The sequence below is a fragment of the Pollicipes pollicipes genome, unplaced genomic scaffold (genome assembly GCF_011947565.3).
Source record: "Pollicipes pollicipes isolate AB1234 unplaced genomic scaffold, Ppol_2.1 Scaffold_4881;HRSCAF=5763_pilon_pilon_pilon, whole genome shotgun sequence".
NCBI lineage: Eukaryota > Metazoa > Arthropoda > Thecostraca > Pollicipedomorpha > Pollicipedidae > Pollicipes > Pollicipes pollicipes.
The window spans coordinates 28,291,164-28,309,668 of NW_023596576.1; the positions used below are offsets into that span (position 1 = coordinate 28,291,164).

General features: G+C 51.0%; 1 protein-coding gene across 1 annotated transcript; it reads left to right on the forward strand.

Moving 5' to 3' along the window:
• Positions 1-408: 408 nt before the first annotated feature.
• Positions 409-18,297, forward strand: LOC119100209 (ankyrin repeat and death domain-containing protein 1A). The gene is made up of 13 exons (XM_037223319.1): positions 409-544; positions 873-976; positions 1,434-1,529; positions 4,438-4,536; positions 9,497-9,700; positions 10,355-10,555; positions 10,962-11,060; positions 11,281-11,379; positions 12,789-12,887; positions 13,918-14,019; positions 14,685-14,904; positions 15,691-15,819; positions 18,099-18,297. The coding sequence occupies exons 1-13, from the start codon at positions 409-411 to the stop codon at positions 18,212-18,214; spliced, it is 1,704 nt and encodes a 567-aa protein (XP_037079214.1). The 3' UTR covers positions 18,215-18,297.
• Positions 18,298-18,505: the final 208 nt, after the last annotated feature.

Below are 18,505 nucleotides of genomic sequence, written 5' to 3' on the forward strand. Positions count from 1 at the left end.
CACTTGTGGTGGCCAGGAAACACTCCGTCGCACCTTACCGAAAGCCAGAGACGATGCACACCGGTCCTGGGCGCCTAGCAGAGCCCTGATCGTGGAGTTCCAGCTGCGAAGCCGGCCGGGAGCTGACCGCATTACTGCTGCATTCCAGTCATTGTTGGGCTTCTTTTGATCCCGGCAGCCAATTTCCAGGGATGATTGCTCCGGCTGACGGCGGTGGTCTATTCATGCTCGCCACGTTTGGCTTCGTTTGACACCGTTGGCATGGCTGATGCCGGATCTGAGGCGCCGGACACGCTGAGCGCGCTGGCGGCCCGACTGACTCCCGGCGTTTGCAGGACGCGGCCGTCCGCCGCCGACGCGGCTCCGCCGGGCGCCCGCCGAGCGCGGCGACAGGCAGCGGCGGGCCGCATGCCGGTGTCGGCGCGGGATGACGGCTCGAGCGCGGGCTCCCGGGAGTCCAGCCCGGCCGCCGCGCGCGCCGCCGCTCGCTCCGGCTCCACGTCTGGCTCCCGCGCCGGCTCCCGGCGCCGCCGCACCGCCAGAGGTCAGCGCTCCGGGGACGGGAGCCCGGCCAGACAGGGCTCCCGTGACGCATGAGCCTGATCATACGGGATGACGTTCTGCTGCGAGCCCCGTGGGAGGCGTGCCGTCTGGTGCCAAATCATGGACGGACTCACGAGACACTGAGACCAGATGAAGCACGTTCTTCGCACAACACGTGCTCTTCTGCTGAGTCTGTTCTCTGGTTCGCTGTACTTCCAATTTTGGCAGGATGCGAAGGAACCAGGAGGTAGTGTAACTTACAAGCTGCATTGAAATGGAAGACGCTGAATTATCATGTACGAAACCAAATGCATCTAGCTTCTTTTCAGCTTTGATCGAGGGTCTCCATCTCCACGAAGCCATCATACGTAGCGACCCGGCGGCCATCGAGACGATTCTGAAGGCTCGAGTGGACGTAAACGTAAAGTACAAGGTAGCTCAGGTCTCTTCTCCGTCGTTGCTTTACTGCGCTAAGATCAGCGAAATAGCCATCGGCGGTGATGACGCCAATACAGTCAGCGTCTTCCCCGTTCAAACTGGACGAGGACAACATCATCCAATCTAGGCGTCACTCGTTTATTTTCTTTGTTCTTGCTTCATGGCGAGAACAGCATTTGACGGTGCATGGTACATTGTGAATTTATTTGACAACTGGAAACAGTTATGTGACAAAGCTGACCAATCTCATCATTGCACCTAAAAACACTAGTGGCACGCTAACAACCGTGTAATTTAGTGCTTTACCCGCACCAGCCATCTCGACCCTGGACTCTGTTGCTGATCACCTGCCGCAGAATCTCACATCACGCCGTTCTAATGGTGTTGATGTCTAGACCGTTCATGTTGTCAAGGCCAAGCCTGGTGCCTCCATCCCTGTGTTCTCTTCGCAGGGCGTGACGCCTCTGATGCGGGCAGCCAAGAGGGGAGACATCGACGCTGTGCGTCTGTTGCTTTCAGCGAAAGCCGACATCGACGCTCAGAACAAGGTACTTGGGTGCAATCAGACGACAATTGTGGGACAGCGGAGCCCGCTGCCTAGGATAACTGTGAATGTTTGCTAGCACCGACAGTTCGTGAATAAGCGATGATGTATACTTGGTCGAGGGTGGAGTTATCTTTCAATGCGAACTGGATTATAAGAACCGTAAATGTATTTGACAAACGTGTCTTGCTGTACCATGCAAATACGAGGCATAAGACGTTCTGATGGATTCTCCCCTGCCTCCCCTAAATGTCACGTGATCATATGGTAAGCAACTACCCACATTTCAGCAATTTTGGTTCACGAAATGCACTTGTGACGTAATTATTGACATAGTCGCTACACAATGACTTACATGATTAATTTACTTGAATTGTGACACGCTATCATTTATCGCAATTGGAATGATCGAGTCTATCCGGCGTTTGCCGACATTACCATGGACACCCCTACCTCGGTGAAGGCGTGCTTATTTAGCTTAATGTGTAACTATCCATGGTAACTGCTCGGCTAATAAGTGATGAAGTCGTTTGTGTGGACGGAACGGCGTAACATGCGCTCGTGATGGGTCATTTTTCATGATGAGTGTTGATTTGCTGTTGACTCGTTGTTGTACTGTGTTGGCTTGCTAGGTGTGAAGCTGGTCGTAGGCATTCGAAAAGGCATTTGGCTACTCTGTTTTCACAAATTAAGCTGATTTCGAGATCAGCTGATCGTTTTACCCTGTCAGCTTGAGGAGTCTGCCGAAAAAATGGAACAGGAAACACCGCGCATTTTCGCAATTCATTTGCGCTCCATTTCATTGATGTGGCACATTGTAGTCCGGCAGATTATGCTGCAGATTAGGAATGCAATATTTAGGTCCAACGCTACTGCCAGTCAGCACTGAATCGGTACCAGCGGCACCTGAGTGATGAGTGGACTGAAAGTTGGATTCGGGCTGGAAGCGGTATCACCTGCTTATTTACGACACTGTTGTTGCTAAAGTATGCGTATCTCCTTTGAGTACGTCGGAGGCTGACAACAGTGCGACCACCAGCCAAACTTTGCCGAAGCTCTGCATCGATGCGCATGCCTGCCGGTGCTAATAGTGATGCCGGCACCAAGCCTGTCGAAATATTGGATCTCCAGTTCAAATAACAGACTGGCGTCGAGCTTGTCTGCATTAGTATGCAGCACCATGGCTTCGAGGCAGTTGTGTGTGTCACGTTCATGAAATGACATTCTTGGAGCGACTGCATGTCGCCGTGTAGGCCGTTTAACGCGGTTGCTGCCACGCGCACACAAACGCCATTGTGGTAGCACTATCGGCCGACAATGTAAATCGCTCCTCGGTGACTATGATGGGAGCAGTACTAGCCTGCGATGTAAATCACTAATCGTCCAACATTACGTGTTTTTGTTCAAATTGCCACTCCGAATCCCACCTAACGGACGGCTTCGTCGAAGCCAGTGCAGCACGTGCTCTTGTTGATGTGAATGAGACAAGTAGGACACCCTCATGAAGATTTAAATGGCTTTGGGATTGCCTCCTCTGCTAAATGCCAGTCAAGGGTAACTGGACTCTTTGACCTGTGTCCTGTTTTTCAAAATTCCATTATGGCACCACACCTGTAGCACGCGTTGTATTGTAGGACTACTACAAGATAATTTGGGGGATGTCATGAGGCAGTCCTATAAGCGTCTTTCGAAAATGACTTCCCAGCACGAGTGTCGATTTGTGTTCTTTTGTGAGGGCTCTGCCCCCCCCCCAAGGTTGAGTTGGGTCCACCCATGTTAGCTTGCTCCCCCCCCAAATGTTTTCGGCTAGAATACTCCAAAAAACGTGGGTAAAAGGGGATCATAACAGGGGAGTGCTACGAGACGCCACTCTCATAACAAAAAGTAATGGCTGCTCTTACCACAAGATCCAAATCGTAACGGCTGAGCGGATAAACGACGCAATAAACTTCACATACCCAGGGCTATAAGTCACACAATGGTTTGTGGGGTTAAAGTGAAAAGCTCTGGAATATGGCGATGACCTAAGTCCTTCATGGCTAACCCCGTCCCCGACCCCGGCAGCCAAAATGCGTGCCGCTTCCCAGGACCGAACGCCGTCGGTGCCCCAAGCCATTAGAAGAGCGCCATCGGCACCCTAAGGCGACTCCTAAAGGGGCGCCTTCACGTGCCGATCAGAAGAGACGCGTGCGTCTAGTACCTGCTCCCTGGATCCAATCCTGCATGGCTTCTACACTTCTTTAATTAAAGGCTTTTATAAATAATACAAAAAGCAATTCATAAAAGTAGCGTATTGTGTTAAACCAAAATAAAGTGGGCTAGATCCGGTGTGACAAAATGGGGCGGATGGGTAGGCTGTCGGGCCTTTGGTTGCCCCCCCCCAATAATTTACAAAACTGACACCCCTGCTCCCCGAAAATCAAGTCTCAAAGGGTGGCACGACCCCTTTGCATGGTTGACGCCGATTAAGGGACACCAGCTGACAAAAGATGCTTTCAATATGCGCTTTCTAGCAGCATTTTAAGACCCTGCAGAGTGTTGGGCTACTTGAAAACGCCCTGGAGAGTAATTTTGCTCAGTGAACGGTTACCGTAAGATCAGCTGGAGCCGTTCCTTAATTTTTCATGACCGTGACTAATGGCTACCGATGACCTTCCACTTGCAATTGAGACTATCCCAGACAACATCGACCAGCCGGACCTACAGCCCGCAGTGCAAAAGACCTTTATCAGTCCGAACCATCACTCTCAGAGTGACACTTCCTCTTTGTAACGCGGTAGACCTAGGTCAATCCAGGCCACCACGCAGATTGATTGCTCACCGAACCGCTGCACTTCTGCAGCGCTGTCCGGCTGCCGGCAAGTGTATCGCACTGTATCTGCTGGCCTCAGCTTGCTTCTGCGTTTCTGCAGAAGCAGGAGCGCGCCATCCATCTCGCTGCGATGGCGGGCCACCTGGAGGTGCTGAAGGCGCTCATCCACAGCGGCGCTGACCTCACCGTGCTCAACAAGGTACCGTCCATTGTGGCCAGCGCCTCCTGCCGACCGGCAGACCGCCATCAGTGTGGCACGGGTCGCCATGAGGCCACATGAGGAATCGGGTCACAAGGGAACCGGAAGCGACCAGAAGGCGATGAACTGGCAACGATATTTTTCGGTTGTGATGCTAAATTGGCCCATGCATGCCTTACCGAGGCCATTTGCGTCATTTTTCTCCGCTAAACCGTATATGTGGTCGTCTCAGGAACCTTCAATGAGGCCTAAGAGCATTCCAAGGATTTTCAGTGCTTTAGACCGCTGGTGGTATATGTTCATGACGTTTTGACGTAGTTATAGTTGGGTTTAAATGCAAACGCAAATTTCTTAACTATTTGCTCGGGGGTAGTCATAACTGAGGTAATCACGAATTTCAGATCCGTTTTGCGGCAGGTGGTCGCCCTTTAAGGTCAAAATGAAAATCAGAGGACGGGAAGCTTCATATCCCACAAAAGTACCAGTGAAATAGGACAAAGTCCGTTTCAAAACATCAAAAGAACCAAACGCTACGGTGAACTTCAAGCCTTTGTCCTGGTAGACGTTGAACTTCAAGCTCAGGCGACAGAAAGCGTCAGGACGTTTACACCTATCTGCGCAAGTGAACAAAACGGGCTGCAAAAGACACCCATGTCAAACTTCAGGGTTAGCAAAGTTTTCCGTAAAAAGCGTTTCTGATCTGTAAGGCCGAGCTCAAGGTGAAACTTACGGGACATCAGAACGCTAGAACCCATCGGTATTTGGCGCTCAAAACAATGCCACCAGATAGCCAGTGTAGGCGTATATGGAGAGTAAAGTTTTCGTAGTGATAGGGGTTAACATTCATGGTGTAATCCAAACTCAAAGAGGGAAAGGTGCAAAAGGTAGGACATGTATAAGATGTAAAAAGTTACATGTATTTCTCTCCGAAAATAATCTCACCCATCAGATGGTGCATTAAAAGGGCCTTTGCTGCCGACCGATGCTGTTGGCCTAAGCGCCGGTGTAGCACCGCAAGCTTGAGTGGTCTAGTGTTCCCTCTCTGAGGACTTAAATTTGACATTCAAGCTCAACGGCCTTCAAGTTCGGATTTGCAGCAAAAGTTTCGATGCAAAGCTGTCTTTTGAGACTGTTTTTAGCGACGAATAAAACCAATGTTTGTGTTCGACCGATTTCCAATATTGATGTGACAGTAGTATTAGCCTTATAACTCGGAGAAAAAAAACATCAAATTGTCTTTTGTTTAGATTTTTTATTTCGATTACTTTGCTTTTACTTTGCAAACTGATTTTTTTTAGATTTCTAGACATCGGTAAGAACTCTCCGGAACCTTCTAGTAATAACGTAAAAGTCAGCCTACAAAAATGACGAAGGACGACGTACCGCGCACGTTCAAAAAACATCAAGGAGACAAACTGTATGTCAGTGCAGATCGGCGGAACTTTATCAGGGACCTTAGCAAAAAAAGATGATAGCATAGATAAACAGAGCGATAAGTGTAAGAGTTTTGTAATATTAGGCGGGCTAACTTATGTTAACGAGGCTAAGGCCATACCTAACAACAGCGACAGCTATGAAAAAATGAATAGGAAGCCAGTCCCTATGGTAGAGGCTAAAACAAAAAGAACACTAAACAGCACAGCTAGTGAAAAACTTTCGGACAAAACCCTCAAATATTTGACACCTGGACACAGTAGATCACCTGTATTCCATGGGCTTCCCAAAAATCACAAACCTGTGGTGCCCCTTAGACCTGTCATATCTGCGCCTGGTGGTCCTCCAGGAAAAAAACTTTGTGCCTTTTAGAGAAAATACTTAACCAACTCTAATTATTTGTTCCCACTCACCTGCGGAACACCATCAACTTTTTTAAAAAGTCTTCTAATCATTCGCAGGGTTACATTCGCATTCGCAGAAGGGCTACCAGAAGGCAGCATGCTCTTCAGTGTAGATGCTGTCAATTTATATGGCAATATACCAGCCACTGAGGCTATCGTTGCCGTGAAAGCTAAGTTAGACGAACATTACGTGAAATTGATGCCTTCGTCTCTCAAAGAGGATAGCTGCGGTCTTTTAGAACAGTGTATCCAGGATAATTTTTTCTCGTTCTGAAATGACTTCTACCGACAAAAATTGTGAAAAGCAAGGGGGAACCCATGAGCTCCTCCTCTGGTGATAATATTTTTAGACCAATTTGAAACGAAGGCCCCGGCCGCCGGCCATTAAAACCAACTGTCTTAGCTAGATACATCGATGATTATGTTGGGATATGGACGCACGGACAGCGTGCCCTTGAAGAGTTTTTAGAGTTCATGAACAACCAACGTCCAAATCTAGCTTTTACGATGGAGCATGCAGGATTCGCAAAGGAGGTTCCATATTTGGATACGCCAATGACGGTGGAAAGGAGGAACAACCGCACAACGTCAGAAACGGAGCTCTTTATCGATCCCACCAACTCTGACATCAATTTGCACTGTGAATCTGCTCATCCAACTTCCACTAAGCACAACATAATTCGCAACATGTTCCATAGGGCTCTTGGGGGGGGGGGGGGGGTAGGGCATAGTGAAAGGGAAGAAAGAGCATAAACAAAATATGGGCTTTGTTGTTGGGCGGCGGGTATTCTCCGCAACTTTGAGGTAGCAGGTTGGAAGGAGTAAAAAAGTCTAGAGTGCGTGGGGGAATGGGTGGTATGAGGTGGGAACACGTCCTTCCGAAAGAGTTTCTTAACGCAACCTTACATAGATGAAAATTTTCTTTGTAAAACAAACACATTGTTAATAAAAAAATCAAAATTAGGCGTACGCATAACTTGGAAAAATGATAATAAGCTTAAAAAGTGTCCGGTAAAATCTTTCATCTCGAACCCTAAGTGCCCGGGTGGCAACAGATATCATTTATGTGGTTCTGGGTTTCAAGGGACTTTTCAAGGTTCTGGGTTTCAAGGGACAAGGGACGCAAAAAGGTTTACGAAATCAAGCGTGAACTGTGTAAAAAAGCATGGGAGGGACATAGCCTATGTCGGGGAGTCCATGCGCCCTATGCGTTTGCGATGTAATGAACAACTGCGAGGCACTAAAAACAAAACAGGAAATACTCTTTTTGGTGACCTTTTTTGGCACAACACGCTCAGGCTAAAATCTCTCCTCTTTTAGAGCTTAAAGTCATCTACATAGCCGACTATTCCTATAAAAAGTCTGGGACCAAATCTTAACACCTAGGGATCACGATGGCCGATTATGCGAGCGTGATGTGTGCCTTCACGTGTGATGTGTGCTAGCTTGCAATCGTTTACATGTGTAAGTGATACCTGAGGCGTGATGTGCGGTGCCTGTTCAATTGAAATCGTTTGCATGCATAATTGATGCGCGATGTGTGATGCCTGCTTACTTCAACTCGCTTGCACGTTTGAATGAAGCGTGAAGCGCGATGCCTATTTGCTTGCATTCTTGTGCATGTTCATGTATGTTCACGCATTCTAATTCTTAGGTAGGCACTGTGTCGTGGTAATGGCGGGCAATTGCTCTTTGTTCCCCTGAATCCCCTGAATGTTGGTGTCCTGTAAAAAGGCTGTGGCTTGAAAAACACCCTGCAAAAATCGAGTAGGATCATCGGCACGCAATTTTGAATTCACTTCTGCTATTGTTTCGATAAAGGCATGTTGCCGAAATATAAACCTAACTATACCTCCATTTTTCTGGTTTTTCTTCGAGGAATAAGGCTAATACTACTGTCTTATCTATGTGAATAATGTTCCTCGCTAATGCACTGGACAACTTACGTAATTTCCAACATTCTACACCATAGCCACTTTTCCTTGAATTAGTATCATAATGAAAACTTTGCTCAAATTAGACATCGATTCTGGGTATGAAATGAAATGAAATCATAAGCATTATTTTTGTGTCGTTATTTGACGCTTTGACGTCTGATCATCACTTGTGTGTAGAGATGCCGTGCTACCTTTAGTCATGAGGAATCCGTTACAGACGGGGTCCGTCGACGTGGCCCAACCACGGACAAGCAGTCAAATGAAAGCGATCCAATTTGAATGCGCGGATTTCAACCGTCCCCACCTGCGTGACGTCACCATGGACCTGGCCGTGGCGGTGCAGCAGTCCCCGCCTGGCCATGGACGGCGCCGTTTCTCCACGCCATAAGATTTCAACCTCTTAGCTAAGGCGGAGGCTCCGTGTGGAACTGGTGGAATATTAATGGATATCCGACTGCACAGTGCTGCCCTCTGAATATTTCAATGATTGAAGACGAGCGGGTGCTGCAATCTCGAATGTTCAGACAGCTGAGGCCGCTGCACCATGCCGTGCGCGGGTGCTGGCGGGCGTTGGGCGCAGGCCGGCTACAGGTCTGGTGCCGCTCGCGGGGAGCGCCGCCGCTCAATGGCGCCAGTTAATTCTGACGAAACCGGAGCTTCGGTTTCGGCGCTCTCGAGCCCCAGACCTCCGAAGAATGCACCCGGGAACGAAATGTTTCCTCCGTTTCTCGTCAGGCACACTCACACAAATGTCAGTGACTGCCCTGGACGTCGCTGGTCTGCCGGGGACGTTAATGCGCTATGCATACTCCGCGCCCCAGGGCTTCGATATTTTACAGTGATCGATGGCTCCAAGGCGCTTAGCAGGTTCGCTTAAGATATTCCATGCTGGCGAACTGAAAACAATATGCGATACCCGTGGGATCACATAAACTCAATCTCTTGATATGATTCCATGTCACCCTTGGCATGGTGACCTTGGAATTGCCGGTTGCGACAATTATCCACCGCGCTTAAACGCGTGCTCCACTGGGGGTCACGCATCATGCTTAAACACACGTCCCATCGACAACCGCACGCCGTGCTTAAGCGTACCTATCACTGCGAGCCGCGCCTTCACCGCATGTACTCATCAGCCCATGACCCGGTAGCAGTAGTAGCCATACCGTGACGCGTGCCCAGCAGCGCGGCCAGAACTTCCTGTTCGCCGCCGTGCTGGCCGGCCGGCCGGCCGTCATCCGGTTCGTGCTGGAGCACCTGGAGCACTACGACCTGCACGCGCTGGACGGTCAGGGCCGCTCGCTGCTGCACGCGGCCGCTCAGCGGGGCCACAAAGAACCCGCCCAGCTGCTGGTGCAGGCCGGCTGCGACGTCACCGCCACGGACGCGGTCAGTGTGTGATGTCGCCGCCACGGACGCGGTCAGTATGTGACGTCACCGCCACGGACGCGGTCAGTGTGTGATGCCATCTCTACGGATACGATCAGTGTGTGACGCCGCAGTGCGGGTGTGGCGGCCACACCCACGGACGCGGTCAGTGTGGCGTCACATACTGACCACGATTGACACGGTCAGTATGTGACGCCACCGCGACGAACGCGACCAATGTATGACGTCACCGCCACGGACGCGGTCAGTGTGTGACGTCACAGCTATGGACGCACCCAGCATGTGACGTCACCGCCACGAAATCGGGCTGCCTAAAGTGGAGTAACTGCCACGTCAGCTAGTGATGTCACGCCAGACATCTGGCCGTTCCGGAGAAAACCCAACGCGCACGTCAATCAAGTTATACTGGCTTGGAAATATTTGAAAACGGACCTTAAACGTGTCTGCAAAGTAATTTCCTGGCCAGTTTGACTGTCCTCGCCGCTGTTGCACGTCATTTAGATCAGGATCAAACGTACGGTCAAATCACGCCATTCTGAGCAAACATTATTTAGGCGCGGTCGATGCTGTATCGAACGACGTGTTAATCGTACTTTCCGTGTGTCCAGGAAGTGGAGTTTATCCCGTCTGACGGCATGGTCCTGTGTTCGGCAGCTGGGTCGCACCCCGCTGCACGCCGCCTGCGCCGAGGGCCACGCCGAGGTGTGTGCCCTGCTGCTGCGCCAAGAGGGCGTGCGGCCGGACCAGGCCGACCTGACAGGCTGCTGCCCCCTCCACCTGGCCGTGCTGGCTCAGGCGCGCCCACTGGTCGACCTGCTGCTGGCCACCGGCGCGCCGCTGGACGCCGCCAACCGGGTACGCGTCACGCGTGCGAGGCCGGTACAGTGTCATCGCACGGCGCGATGCGTGCCGGGCCGGTACAGTGTCATCGCACAGCGCGATGCGTGCCGGGCCGGTACAGTGTCATCGCACAGCGCGATGCGTGCCGGGCCGGTACAGTGTCATCGCACAGCGCGATGCGTGCCGGGCCGGTACGGTGTCATCGCACAGCGCGAACAAGTAGTGACCATGCGCCGTCGACTGGGCCGGATATACTGCCGAGAGCAGCCAGGTTTGATCGGGCTGCTCGGCGTCAGGCGCGGCCGTCGCAGGGGGACAGCGCGTCACACGTCACACGTCACACGTCAGCGCGTCACACGAACGCGGCTGACTGACGCTGTGTGTGGGGGACCACGTTGACCTGGCCTGCCGGTGCTGACAGGATGGGGAGACGCCGCTGCACCTGGCGGCGAGGGCCGGCAACGCCGAGCTGGTTGGCGTCCTTCTGGCGGCCGGCTGTGACGTCAGCGCCACCTCAAAGGTGGGACGGGGAGGGGGACGTCGTGGGGCTCACCATGAGCTCTCCGGAACATCCGTATCATTGGCAAATACCCACATACTGTGTGCGTTCGCTCAAGATGAGCTCCGAGGTTGGAGGTAGCTCAGCTATGTGACGTCCTAAAAAACGACAGTATACGCTAGCTGTTGGCAATTTGACGCATCGCTGCCTTGCGTTGACGACTTCGTTTGGTCCTCCCCAGATGGGTAACACTGCATTACATCTGGCAGCTTCTGGAGAATCACTGGCAATTTCACGAACCCTGCTCAGCAAAGGTCTCGATGTCACGAATCAAAACAAGGTACGTTGCAATCCAGGAAAAATTGTGGCAGGCTCAGCTTACCAACAGGATGAAGCATGTAAAGAATGCCGACTGAAATGCCTTCGAACAAGGGCGAAAGTGCACTTGCCCTGAACGTGTATGCGAAAGCGACTGGCTTTTGTACAGCGTAGCATAAATCTGGGCGTGTGAAATATCGCATCAGTCGATCGCAGGACGTAACCGAGGGTGTCATGACGAAGGAGGACATGGCTGCGTTCCCTGGACCAGTAGGTTTACACTAGACTCGGGGCGATTTCGCGGGCATTTGGTCCAATCCGCAGGAGCTCGGCGAAACTTTGAGATCCCCTTTTGCTGAGGGTTTTGGCTACGTACAACGTACATGCCTCATCGAGCATGTACGTTACCCGACTCACTGTTAACATATTCAATCCGAACATTTTGAACGGAAGGGTGTCTCAGACCAGGGCTCACGCTAAGCAGTGCGTGTCCTGACCCATCGTATCCGATTATCCAATTCCAGATCAACGACAGAATGAGGTGGCGGAAGTCTAACGTGCCGCAATACTCCGCACGGCCTTCTGATGTTAGCTGACCTTTAGCGCGGCCGCTGTCACCGCCCGCAGGCCCTACCCGTCAAAGACAAACAGCGATGGCTTTAACGACTTGAACTCCCCCCGCCACGAGTGAATGGATCGGAAGACACGCCCTCTAACCAACTGAGCCATCAGAACGGACTGAAGATCCCACCCCGCCACGAGTGAATGGATCGGAAGACACGCCCTCTATCCAACTAAGCCATCAGAACGGACTGAAGATCCCACCCCGCCACGAGTGAATGGATCGGAAGACACGCCCTCTAACCAACTGAGCCATCAGAACGGACTGAAGATCCCACCCCGCCACGAGTGAATGGATCGGAAGACACGCCCTCTATCCAACTGAGCCATCAGAACGGACTGAAGATCCCACCCCGCCACGAGTGAATGGATCGGAAGACACGCCCTCTATCCAACTGAGCCATCGGAAGACACGCCCTCTATCCAACTGAGCCATCGGAAGACACGCCCTCTATCCAACTGAGCCATCGGAAGACACGCCCTCTATCCAACTGAGCCATCAGAACGGACTGAAGATCCGAAATTTTTTCCTGAATTAGAGAGGATCAACTGGCTACGATTAGCTACACCCACAATCAGCAAACAAACAACGGCCGGTCGGGATAGTTTCACAACTGTTTTCGTTGACAGATCAGCGAAAGGATCCCTACCTCATTTTATCCTCAGGCCTAGCGGGGTTAGGATGATACACACAGCGTCCGCACGGTCCCGCACCTTGCAGAGCGCAATGTGCATGCGTGACACTTGCTAAACATCACCCGAATGGGCGAAGGGACTGCCAAACACATATGTGGTGTGTTCTGGTTCCAGAGGGGAGAGACAGCTCTGCACCTGGCGGCGGATGCTGGCAATGAGGAGCTGTGTCGGGTGCTGATGGAACACGGCGCCTCGCTGGATACCAAGGAACAGGTCACTAATGAATAACCACCGCGCACCATTAATCTCAAGAACTGAGCCAGGCTGGGCTGAAGTTCCTGAAAGCCGGCTCTGCCCGGAATGGCCGTGTTCTCTGTGATGGCAAGACGTATAAGTCAGCGTGGGTCACTGGAAACGCCGCGTGCGAACAGACGAGGCCTTCCAGAGTAAAGCTTCTCATAGACGCCGTCGAATTCGTTGCGCCAACTATCACTCCGCACTCGTGCCCACACATTTTGGCCCCACAGCACCCGTGTGCATGCCACTCTAAATATATACGTATATTAATTCGCAACGCATTTCACACTTGATGCGCTGCGTCCAACGTGTGATATATACACACACACACACACACACACACACACACACACACACACACACACACACACACACACACACACACACACACACACACACACACACACACACACACACACACACACACACACACACACACACACACACACACACACACACACACACACACACACACACACACACACACACACACACACACACACACACACACACACACACACACACACACACACACACACACACACACACACACACACACACACACACACACACACACACACACACACACACACACACACACACACACACACACATATATATATATATATATATATATATATATATATATATATATATATATATATATATATATATATATATATATATATATGATGTCAACATGAGAAACGAGTCAAACTGTGGTCTCAGGACAGGACAGACTAGCGTTGAGTGCCTAGCCCGGTGTGTGGTACGACTCATTGAGTTTGACCGATTTGGCCCACCTGATGCTAATGAATGGAGGATCTTGATAAGGCATGCAACGATGTTGGTTTCATGCGTCAGGTCCTTTGTCAATCGATGGCGTAACATTTGCGTGACCTCGCCGTGTCGGTAGGCGAGTTTCTGGTGTATTTGGGACTGGCAGGCGTCCTTGTGGCGACATCGTGCCTCGCCAGCCTTGCTCCAGCCGTGGTGTCGGTTACAGGGTGGCCGAACGCCGCTGTATATCGCGGCCAGGGGTGGCTTCGACACCCTGGTGGACATCATGATCTGCCACTCACGCGCCAAGAAGGGTCAAAACGGCATCGTGAGTTCGTGGCGCCGCTGGGGGCGTCCGATACACTCGTTCAGTTGGATGGGGCTCAGAACTTGTGGTTTGGTTTGGTTGCTTTAAGAGAGATATGCAACATCGCAGCCGCCAAGCGTAGCCTGCTGTTCAGTCTCCCACGCCCGACTCCAGCATGGTGTCGTCGGGCGCAGGCTGTCCGCGGCGCCGGCCGCACGCTGCGACCGTTCACAGGCTCCTCACCAGCATAACTGCCCGACTCGTCTGTCGCTGGCGGCGTTCGTAAGTTTGTACATAAACTCTGGTAGGCGGACTTTAAAAAGGGGTCTAGTACCTTGCTTTCAACAGGGTATGCTCTATTCAGTGGCTTGTGCTCGTGAGTCGCTTGTAGCCCACCTCGAAGGCGCCGTGAACAATGGAAAGGGAGGTGATTGTGGCTCCCTGCACATGGCTGCCGATACCACTAAGGACATCATACGCGATATCCCATCTCATTTGTCTTGTCTATGGTCACTGGGTCATGTTTGGTAGTCCTCTCGAATCCCACTGTAGCTGCGTGCGTTGCCAGTAAAGTTGCATGACGGTCTCACGCCACATGATACTGTTTTTACCTTATGTTATTATCGATTAGTGGTCACGTCTCAGCGACAACAGCTCAGGCCCTCAACATATGTGCTTCATTTCAGTCATCAACAACATTTCTGGACGATGAGACACATCTGAAGCTGCTCTTGCTGCCGCCAATCATACGCGTTACATGGCTAAACAACAACCAATCAGAACGCGTCGAAGAGCTGATACGGGCAGTCGCCAATCGGTTTCTGCCGCGGGGCAAGTGGAAGGCTCTAGCCAGACACTGGAACTTCACTGAAGACCAGATAGAGGCCATCGAACACCAGTTCACTGGTGAGACCTTCGTGTAGCCTTCAATGAAGCAGGAGAAGGCTGGCTGTTCACGCCGTCAAATTGAAGGCGATGGTAATTATACAGCAGAATTATACGTTGCTTCATGATTATACAACTAAGTATCACGACCAACCAGATCCACAGTCATACCGAAAAACTAGCGCATATGGAGATCTGGCAGAGGTAAAGATCTGTGCATGATTAGCACTTGGTCAGGCTAAATACGAATACAAGCTTAGTATAAACCGAAAAGGCATTGAGCTCCTGATGTTTGTGCATCATGAGTTCAGAGTTCTTACGTTGACAGTTGCCGTACTTCATGAAATAATGAGTTTATTGATGTTAAGTATAACGAATATCTTAAGGTTTATATATATCCTCTCTTCTCTCTCTCTCTCTCTCTCTCTCTCTCTCTCTCTCTCTCTCTCTCTCTCTCTCTCTCTTCTTATATATCAAGAGATGATGCTTAGGTGACGGTATAAAGCAAATATTGCTCATGCTATCCATGCTCCACGTTTAAAGCTGTAGTTATAATCATCTGTCAATGACGTGTCAATCGCACTCATGATTATAATGAACAAAGGAGATAAGTGAGGGCTTTGGCCCTGTCTGCCCCTACCTGCTCCTTCGGCCCCTGTGTGCCCCTGCCTGCTCCTTCGGGCCTGCCTGCCGCTTCGACCCGTGTTCGCCCCTGCTTGTCCCTTCGGCCCCTGTCTGCCCCTTCGGCCGCCTGTCTGCCGGAGGTCGGACGCTCAGCTCTCAGACGCTGGTCTGCGCCCGTCGCAGGGCCGGACAGCTACAAGAGCCACGGCTACCGGCTGCTGCGTCTCTGGCACCGCACGCTCGGCCACGAGGCCGACCCGATCGGTCTGCTGCACAGCGGCCTGGCCAGCGTCGGCGCTGAACCGAGCGTCAGTGAGTACCGGCGAAAGAGCATGGGGCGGCTGGAGGGGCTGGGGCGGCTGGAGGGGCTAGGGTGGCTGGAGGAGCTCGGGTGCCTGGAGGGGATGAGGCGGTTGCAGGGCATGGGGTGCCTGGACGGATTGGGGAGCTCGAGAGACTAGAGAGGGATGGCTGTGGGAGGGGGCTGGAGGGGCGAGAGTGGATGTGGTGGCCAGGAGCTAGAGAGCAGTGGCTGTGGGAGGGGGAACGCTGGAGAGGCTGAGGATAACTGGTAGAGGCGGACTGAAAGGGTGGAGGACGGATGACTGAACGGGCCGGACGGTTGGAAAGGCTACGGCGCCTGCAGAGACTAGAGCGGCTGGAGAGAACGGGACGGTTGGAGAGACCGGGTCGGCTGGAGAGACCGGGTCGGCTGGAGAGACCGGGTCGTCTAGAGAGACAGGGGCGGCTGGAGAGAACGGGACGGCTGGAGAGACCGGGGCGTCTAGAGAGACAGAGGCGACTGGGGAGACAAAGGCGGCTGGAAGAGACCGGGTCGGCTGGAGAGACCGGGCGGCTGGACAGGCTGGTTGGCAACTTCCAATCCCCATAATCAGACTAGAACAGAAAATATGTGCTTTACAGCCTGGTCGTAACGGTGCTGCTGCTGTTGAATATTGCCTGGTAGCGTGCAGACTATCGCACTCTTGGGAAATCTAAGACGATGCTATTCCTTGTTATGTTTTTGAACAAAAATCCCCGAATACGCCGTGTTAAGCTACTTGCAATTAATTCTAGCTGGTTGGCATTCAGTGAACAAATAAAAAAGGTGACTACCCCAGAACGTCTGGTCGCGAGTTAAACTTAGCTCCCTTGTATCACAAGCAGAATTTGCACGATCCATTCCAATCTGGTTCATCGCTCTAAGACCTGAACCACCCGGCATTTGTCAATTTTAAGCTTTTGAATGGCACGGCGTAGCAACGTCAAACTTTGAGTGGCTGTGGACAACGGAACAGCTAATCTTGTGCTGCAAAGATGTGATACAGGTCGCTGAATGTAGCAGGTCGAGTACAGGCTGTTGTTGTGAGCAAACGCACTTCGTTGGGGCTTTTTCAAGCTGATGCGACAGCGGAGCTTCAGATGACGCTCTTCATTTACGATGCAGTTACACGATTGAACCAAGGACGATAATTAATTTTGTTTGCCTTGGGTCCTCAGATGAAGGACAATAAGGCCAATCAGGAATTTCTCGATCACGAACATCCTAATATATTTCCTTTGTTGACTTAATAAAGGCCAATAGGGTCGCTAACTTAGTATGATTCCAGGCAACCTTTTGCTTTAAAGAACTTGGTGTCTTTGGTAGTCCTTCAGGCATACATGTAATTGTTACATCAAAGTAATCTCGTAGTGGCTGGCGTGACCATCTTCTTAGGAGAAGTATTAAAGCCAAAACTGCCTTCTTGGGGAGTTTTGGAGCCCATCGGACACTGTTCTTGTTCGACCTTATCTGTTTATTTGTTTATTTTCTTTTACCGTCAACAGAGCGGCACTGGACTAGCGGATGGAGTCGCTGAAATAAAATACAAGAAATACACAGCACACAATAGTATTAACATAATTGAAGGATAGCATCTCAAAGCTAGGTGAAGAAGCTACAGAGTTAGAACTTTAGGAGAGTTTACTTTCTGCTCTTGCTGTTCTGCTTAAAAGTAAAGGGTTATTTTACCCAAATGTCACGCCTTAAAATAATGCACAAAGTTCACAAAGCATCCTACTTACCTTCATATTTGATGTCTCGAGCCCTCTTAATTTGTTATATCTCACCGAGTCAATGAACTCCCGCGCGAGCGCGTCGTGTTCAAATGGCGAGTGTTAACGCTAACAGGAGAGAAACTTATCTTTCGCTTACCTGTATGAGTGCATGCATTTTAGATAAGATAAGCCAAAAGCCAGCGATAATGAGCACATTGCGATCTGATATAGTCACTTGGGTCCTCATGCAAATCCACTGCGGCAGGTCTTTGAAAGTTCTCACAAAGTCCAATGCTTGTATCCTGTATAAGTGGTTTCCCCTTATCCAGTTCAGTTTCAGTCAGGTTGTAGTCCCTCAGCCAAACCCGGCGTAATGCGCCACGCACACATTTCCGTTACCCCACTCAAGGCACCACCAAGTCCACCAACCCCACCGAACTACCCAATGTCTTAGTGCTCTTCTCGCAATGAAGTACTGGAATGAACCATACACACGTATGAGGCATGCCCTCCACGTACGCGCAATTAGGCAGTTCGCCACCATTTCGTTCCAGACTTGTCAGAGCTGTCTGCAAACGAGGAAGAGATGCAGAGATTTGCATCGCTACGAGCAACCAGCAAACGACCAAGTCTTCACTGTCCCGATCATTGCTTGTGCGTCATTTTGTGAATGCTGCTATTTTTGCCAGGTGTTGCAATGCTCCATCATGCAGTTTTTAACCTGTGCATGGCTTTTTGCCTAGGTGTCGTAGATTTTCTATCATCAATATACGTATTGTAATAAGTCGATTACTCCGTGTTTTATGAAAGCTGATGTGAATCTCGCCCAATCTGTTTGCCACTATTGTCCGAGTTCATTCTTGCTTCGGCAATAATTAATGTCATTTTTGAGCAGATGCACCACAAAAACGTTACCCACGAATTTCTATGCATAGATGGTGTCAGATGCAGGTAATGGAAT

What these genes read in the sequence shown, in the direction of transcription:
- LOC119100209 (XM_037223319.1), top strand. Translation starts at nt 409, where the DNA reads ATGCCGGTGTCGGCGCGGGATGACGGCTCGAGCGCGGGCTCCCGGGAG. An exon ending in ACATCGACGCTCAGAACAAG is followed by an intron (nt 1,530 to 4,437) that starts GTACTTGGGTGC and finishes GCGTTTCTGCAG; the next exon opens with AAGCAGGAGCGCGCCATCCA. An exon ending in ACCTCACCGTGCTCAACAAG is followed by an intron (nt 4,537 to 9,496) that starts GTACCGTCCATT and finishes CGTGCCCAGCAG; the next exon opens with CGCGGCCAGAACTTCCTGTT.